This window comes from Otolemur garnettii, unplaced genomic scaffold (genome assembly GCF_000181295.1).
Source record: "Otolemur garnettii isolate 467f Iridium unplaced genomic scaffold, OtoGar3 scaffold00221, whole genome shotgun sequence".
Lineage (NCBI taxonomy): Eukaryota > Metazoa > Chordata > Mammalia > Primates > Galagidae > Otolemur > Otolemur garnettii.
Window position 1 is genome coordinate 951,568 of NW_003852616.1, and position 8,064 is coordinate 959,631.

Below are 8,064 nucleotides of genomic sequence, written 5' to 3' on the forward strand. Positions count from 1 at the left end.
AAAAAAATTAATTATTCATAACTTCATAGTTAAAGTTAATTGAAATTAATTATTCAAAAACACTATTTACTGTGTTATTAGGCATGGGGATGTAACATGTGTATTATTTATTTTAGGTGAAAAAGGTTATGATCCTAAGCACTTCCATTATAGAGTTTGTAGACTTATGATTGATGATCACAATGTCCCCACTCTGTGGTAAGTTTTATGCCTAGTTGAGGGCTAAATACATTGGGCTTGAATTTTTGGAAATATTTCAACTCAGCTAAAAATCTTTTTTTTTCTTTATTGTTTGGGGTTCATTGAGGGGATAAAGAATCCTCCCTTCTCCCCACTCGCTCATTTCCCTAGCCCCCCTTGTATTAACTTATCTGCTGCCTTCATATTAGAATTAAATACATTGGATTCTTGCTTCTCCATTATTGTGATGCTTTACTGAGAAGACTGTCTTCCACCTCCTCAGGTTAATATAAAAGATGTAAAGTCTCCATCTTTTTTAGTGGCTGAATAGTATTCCATGGTATACCATAGTTTGTTAATCCATTCCTAGTTTGGTGGGCATTTAGGCTGTTTTCACATTTTGGCAATTATAAATTGATGAGCTAAAAATATTATATTTGAAATTAGTGAGATGTTGGTGTTCTCCAAGGAAGTAGATGAGTGGATGACTCAAGATGAGGAAAATGTCATAGTGGTTCATTGTAAAGGAGGCAAAGGTAATAACATTTTTCTTTTTATGTCTTTCTTTCTAAAGAAATTTAAGAGATATATTAAAGTAAAAGACCAAGAAACATATTGCTATTATTAAGTATTAATAATTGTTTGCATTTAAAACTATTAGCTTCAATGCTGAAGGAAGGGAAAGAGAAAGGAAAGGGAAGAAAGAGGAGGGTGGGAAGGAGGAAGGGAGAGAGAAAGGAAGAATATAGGAAGGGAAGAAAGCAGAAAGAGAAAAAAAAGAACTAAAGAAAGGTTAGCATATTTTCCTTTGTTTATTAATTATTTGGGTTTCCTATTTATTGATTTGGTAGTTTGTATCTGTCAAAATATAAATGTTGTTTAACTTCAGAATGTCAGTGCACATTTATTTTATTTACTGCTTTTTATTTTTTAATTAACAAATAAAATTGTATATATTTATGGTGCACAACATGATGTTTTGATACATGTATACATTGTGGAATGGCTAATGAAGCTAATTAACATATACATTACCTCATTTTTTGTGGTGAGAATATTTAGTATCTATTCTCTTAGCAATTTTCAACTATGCAAAACATAAACTATGGTCATCATTTACAATAAATTTTCTGAATATATTCTTCCTGTCTAATTGAAAATTTGTATCCTCTAAACAATATCTCCGCAATTCCCCATTTCCCCCCAGACCTTAGTAACCACCATTGTTTTCTCTGCTTCTGTATATACAAATTTTTTAGATTCCACACACAAGTGAGACCATGTGGTATTTGTCTTTCTGTGCCTGGCTTGTTTCATTCAGCATAATGTCCTCCAAGGTTGATCAATGTTGTCTCAAATGACAGGATTTCCTCCCTAGGATTGAATAATATTGCATGTGTATGTAAACCACATTTTCGTCATCCATTCATCCACTGTTGGACATGTAGGTTGATTCCATATCTTATGCTGCAGTGACATGGGAGTGCAGATATCTCTTCAACATGCTGATTTCATTCCTTTTGGATGTATGCCCAGAGTGGAATTTCTGCATCATATAGTAGTACTATTTTTAGCTTTTTGAGCACCCTCCATATTGTTCTCCATAATGAATATACTGATTTACATGCCTACCAACAATGTATAAGGGTTCCATTTTCTCCACATACTTAGCACATTTCTTTTGTCTTTTTTACAATAGCCATCCTAACAGGTGTAAGGTGATATCTCATTATGGTTTTAATTTGCTCTTCCCTGATGATTAGTGATGGTGAACACTTCTTTTTATACCTGTTGGTCATTTGTATGTCTTCTTTTGAGAAATGTTTTTCAGGTTCTTTGCTCATTTTTTAAAGGAGCAATTTGTTTTCTTGCTATTTTGATGTTTGAATTCCTTATTTTATCTAATATGAATCCATTATCAGATATATCATTCACAGAAATTGTCTCCAATTCAGTAGGTCATCTCTTCACTCTACTGATTGTTTCCTTTGCTGTGCAGAAGCTTTTTAGTTTGATGCAATCTCATTTGTGCATTTTTTCTTTTGTTGCCTGTGCTTTTCAGTCATATCCAAAAAACTTCACCCAGACCAATGTCAGGAAACTTTCCCTTTATAATTACATCTAGTACTTTTCCAGTTTGAAGTTTTACATCTAAGTCTTTAATTAATTCTTAGTTGATTTTGTATATAGAGTGATGTAAGGTCCAGTTTTGTTTGTTCACATGTAGCTATCCAGTTCTCCCAATATCATTTATTGAAGAGACTTCCTTTCCCCATTATGTGTTTTTGGCTCCTTTGTCAAGGATTAGTTGACTAGAAATGGGTCAACTAATGGGTTGATTTCCCAACTTGGGTTTATTCTCTGACTTTTTAGTCTGTTCCATGAGTCAATGTATGCATTTCTGTTCCAGTAATATTTACGATTTGCTTAAACTTAGTGAGAATCGTTTAAGTTAAGGGAGCCAACAGAGACAGTATTTCAGAAAATATACTGGAATTTTTATACTGTAATGACTCAAAGAAGTTGCTTTGGTAATAGTAAAATGAAAAAAGAAGACTTTGTGAATCCAACTAATTTATGCTCAGTTAGATTTCTCTCCTTCACGTTTAGGCTTTGAATAATCATCATTTTACAATTTTGACAAACATAAAGAATTATATTCTTTCCTGGGCTATAGAATAGTTTTTTGTATCGAATTCCAGGAAAACATAACACTGTAAAAATGCCTTATAAAGGTGGCCATAAAGTTTGTGTGCAATTTAAATAGTTGTAACTATTGCACACGAACTTTATGGCCACCCTGTATAACTCAATAAAATGAAATTTTAGTCTGAGTGAGAAGTAATTTCAAGCCCATCAATTAGTAGTCAGGTTCTCTACAGATTGGAGCATTCTATGTAAACTTGCAATTTACAATACCATGGCTAACTGAAAATTGATAGGGGTTGAGCCATATATAATTGCTAGGTTCTGGTGTTTTGTTTTGTTTTGTTTTTTAACCGTCTTTTGCTTTAAAAACAGCCATTTCACATCGCTTCAGCTAACATGTTATAATTAAAATAGTTGGCTTTTAGCTTTCTTTTAATTAATGTTAATTCCCTGCTCAAAGGAAAGCATTAATTTCAAATTTACATTATCCTGTATTCACATTATCTCGTACTGGTTCTTTTTGAGTTGGTTGAAGGGTGAAATCCACAGCAGCTTCTTTTTTCAACTGTTCATTCATATGGACCTTTCTGTCTTCTGGTTGGTTACTGCCTGCCTGTTACCAGTAGTATCATGATTGTCCAAATATTTTATTATTGGCTTATATAATCAATATCTGGATGCTAATTTTTATTAGTAACATATATCACAAATATATTCTCTCATTTTGTTGTCTTTTAATCATGACTTGATTTGATCTTGATTAATTATTATTTCTTTTTTTTGAAACAGAGTCTCACTATGTCACCCTCAGTAGAGTGCCATGGTGTTACAGCTACAACAACCTCAAACTCTTGGGCTTTAGTGATTCTCTTGCCTCACCCTCCCAAGTAGCTGGGACTACAGGCCCTCACCACAATGCCCAGCTATTTTTTGTTGCAGTTGTCATTTTCGTTTAGCTGACCTGGGCCAAGTTTAAACCCGGCACTCTTGGTGTATGTGGCTGGCGCTGTAACCCCTGTGCTACAGGAGCTGAGCCATGATTAATTTTTTTGAATAGAAGTATCTAATTTTGAATATACTGAAATTTATTAATTTTTGTGTGTGTACATTTTGTGTTTTTTGGGTCAGTTTTAAGAAATCCACTTAATGATATATCTGTTAACCTCTTTTAGTCCATGAGCAGAGAGACTGTCATGATGTTAGATCCTCTTCCATTTCTCTTTATAATGTTTTATCATTTTCTGCATATAAAGCGTTCATAATTTTGGTTAGATTTATTCCTAGATATCTGACATTTTTTGACTATTTAAGTGATAATCCCTTTAAAACTTTTTGTTTTCTAAATGTTTTTGTTGTTGCTCTAAATGCAGTTGATTTTATTTATCTTACAGTTAGCAACTTTACTAAACTCACTTATTCTTCTAATTTATCTATAAATTATTTTGATTTTACATGATTACATTAAATACTGTGTGAAACTAATAAATTGTTATTTTCCCTTTTCTTTTTTTAAGGTTTTCCTTTTGTATTCCTAAATTAGTGTCTGTGTATTTATTTTATTATTATTATTATTTCCAAATATTACATGGGTACAAATGTTTTTGGTTATATGCATCACTTTTGTTAAGCTTGAGTCAGGGTTGTAATTGTGCCCATTACCCAAATAGTGTTCATTGTACCCATTAGGTAGGTTTTGACCCTTCTCCTTCTCTTCTTCTCCCCTGCCTGATTTCCACTGAGTATTACTTCCTTCTATACACAGTGTGCTCATCTGTTAGTTCCAGTTTAGTAGGAAGGACACGTGGTATTTGTTTTCCATTCTTCAGACACTTCACTTAAGATAATGGTGTCGAGTTCCATCCAAATTTTTGCAAAAGGGCTTAAGTCATCCTTCTTCACCCGTAGAAGAAGTGTACATACACTACATTTTGTTAATTCACTCATGAATTGATGGGCACTTGGGTTGATTCCACCTCTTTGCCATTGTGAACTGTGCTGCAATAAACATTTGTGTGTGGGTTGTCTTTGTGATAAAATGACTTATTTCCCTTTGGGTAAATACGTAGTAGTGGAATTATTTGACCAAATCATAGGTCTTTGAGGAATCTCCATACTGTTCTCCATAGAAGTTGTACTAATTTATAATCCCACCCACAGAATACAGGCAGTCCCCAAGTTACAATCATCTGACTAACATACAAGTCATACATATGAACAGAGACATAGTAAGTTCCCTAGTTACAAACATCCAACCAATCTATAACTTGCACTTACCAATGGGGGTACAAACATCAGACTTATGTACAAATTACAATTATGAACAGAGGCAATTACAGACAATAGATAAATATACTTCTTCTGACCTACATACAAATCTAACTTAAGAGCAAACGTATAAAACCTATCTCATACATACCCAATGGACTGCTGATATGAGCATTTATTTCTCTCTGCATCTATGCCAGCATCTATTGTCTTTTTTGATAAAAGCCATTTTAACTGGGATAAAGTGATTTCTCAATGTGGTTTTTATTTGCATTTCCCTCATTAGTGATGTTGAACATTTCTCCTTCTGTTCATTGTTCACTTGTCTCTCTTCTTTTGCTCTCTGTCTTTTACTCTCTTTTTAATGGGATTGTTTGTTTTTTCCTTGCTGATTTGGTAGAGGTTTTTTTTTTAGTATAGATTTTGGTTATTAGCCCTTGATTTGATATATAGCTTGAAAATATTTTTTTCCCACTCCATAGGTTTTCTATTTGCTGTTTTGATTATTTCCTTGGCTGTGCAGAAGATTTTAATTTAATCAAATCCTATTTATTTATACTCCTTGTTGCTGTGATTGCCACTTGGGTCTTCTTCATAAATTCTTTCCTAGGCTGATATCTTCAGATACTTCACTTAGGATAATTGTGTCCAGTTCCATCCAAATTTTTGCAAAAGGGCTTAAGTCATCCTTCTTCATCCATAGTATACATATACTACATGAGTGGATTAATTTTGGCTATAATTTTCTTTTATTTTGTTGCTGTTTATGTCTTCTCCATAAATTCTTTCCTAGGCTGATATCTAGAAGGGTTTTCCAATATTTTCTCCTAGAATTTTTATGATTTCATGCCTCACATTTTATCCATATTGAATTAGCTTTTGTGAATGGTGAGAGATTTGGATACTGTTTCATTTTTCTACATGTGGCTATCCAGTTTTCCCAGAACTGTTTATTGAATAGGGGGTTTGTTTTCTCCCATGTATACTGCTGTCTGCTTTGTCAAAGATTAGATGCAGTTTGTGGATGGTTGTGTATCTGAGTCTGCTGTTCTGTTTCAATGGTCTATGTTTCTATTTTTGTGCCAGTATCAAGCTGTTTTGGTGACATATAGCCTTGTAGTATAATTTGAATTCTGGTCATATGATGCCTCCAGATTTTTTCTTTTTGCTTTAGATTGCTTTGGCTATTTGGGCTCTTTTCTATTTAAAAAATGAAGAGTAGAATTATTTTTTCTAGATCTGTGAAACATTAGATGGGTATTTTGATGGAAATTGTAATTGAATTCTAAATCATTTGGAGTTGTAGGGACATTTTAACAACATTGATTCTACTGATTCATGCACATGGTATGTTTTTCTATTTGTGTCATCAGAAATATCTTTCTTCAATGTTTAATAATTCCCTTTGCAGAGAGCTTTCACCTCCTTGGTTAAGTGGATTCCTAGATATTTTATTTTCTTTGTTGCTATTGTGAATAGTACTGAGTTCTTCATTTGACTCTCAGTGACTGTTATTGTTGTAAAGGAAATCTACTGATTTGTGTACATTAATTTTGTAACCTAATACTTTGCTGAATTTATTTATCAATTCTAGGAATCTCTTCTTGGAGTCTTTGGGCCTTTTCTAGATATGAGATCATACTGTAAACTCTACTTTTTGATTCTTTTTTTTTTCTTTCTATTTGCCCTGGCTAGAACTTTCAGGATGGCCTGGAATAAAAGAGGCAATAGCAGGCATGTATTCTTTTGCCGTTCTGGTCTCAAAGAAAATGCTATCAATGTCTCTCCAGCTGCTTTGGGGTTATATGTATGTGTACATACAAATACTACCCTTTTCTTTCAGCTTGTCAAGATTTTTTTTTAATTAGAAATGAGTGTTGAACACTATCGGTAGATTTTTTAAAATCTTTGTGATGATATTATTTTTCTTCTTTATTAATGTAGTTCATTACATTGATTCTCAAGTGGTAAGCCGACTTATATTTCTACAGTGAATATAATTTATCATATTATTATTTTATTATGTATTATTATACTTTTATTATGGCATGTTCATTATATTTTCTTTTTTATAAATTTCTGGATTCTGTTAATGTTTGGTTTAGAAATGGCTATAATTTTCTTTTATGTTGTTGTTGTTGTTTGTAGACAGAGTTTCACTCTGTTGCCCTGGATACAGTGCCATAGCATATTGCTTATAGCAACCTCAAAATCCTGGGTTCAAAGTACCCCTCCTGAGTAGCTGGAACTTTAGGCATCTGCCATGACACCTGGCTGATTTTTATATTGTTAGAAGAGATGAAGTCTCACTTTAGTCAGACTGGTCTGGAACTCCTCAGCTCAGGTGATCCATTGCCTTGCCCTCCCAGAGTGCTTGGATTACAGGTGTGAGCCACTGCACTCAGCCTGGCTATAATTTTTAATTTTCATAATTTTTAATTTTCATAAGTTTTAATTCTGGGTTCATAAAATGAGTTATATTGTTCTTTCTTTTTTAATTTTTTTAGATGAGTTAGTATATGTTGATTTTTTTTTTCTTAAGTCCCATTTATTAATTTTAACTTTGGACACTTATGCCTTTGAAGGTTTTTTTTATTATTAAATCATAGCTGTGTACATTAATGCAATCATAGGGTACAGTGTGCTGGTTTTATATACAATTTGAAATATTTTCACCAAACTGGTTAACATAGCCTTCATGGCATTTTCTTAGTTATTGTGTTAAGACATTTATATTTTACATTTAGAAAGATTCACAAGATTCCTTATAAGATGGACCATAGGTGTGGTCCCAACAATTACCCTCCCTCCACCCATCCAACCCTCTTTCCTCCCCTCCTTCTCACCCTTTCCCATATTCTTGGGCTATAATTGGGCTATAGTTTTCATATGAAAGCTATAAATTAGTTTCATAGTAGGGCTGAGTACTTTGGATACTTTTTCTTCCATTCTTGAGATATTTTGCTAAGA

At 33.1% G+C, this 8,064-nt stretch overlaps 1 protein-coding gene across 1 annotated transcript in view; it reads left to right on the forward strand.

The window, feature by feature from the left end:
- Nucleotides 1-8,064, forward strand: part of LOC111722161 (phosphatidylinositol 3,4,5-trisphosphate 3-phosphatase TPTE2-like) — a 106,125-nt gene that overhangs the window by 29,859 nt on the left and 68,202 nt on the right. Inside the window, exons 8-9 of the mRNA XM_023508072.1 lie at nucleotides 117-198; nucleotides 628-716. Of these exons, the coding sequence (XP_023363840.1) occupies nucleotides 117-198; nucleotides 628-716 (171 nt within the window). The remainder of the gene's footprint in view (nucleotides 1-116; nucleotides 199-627; nucleotides 717-8,064) is intronic.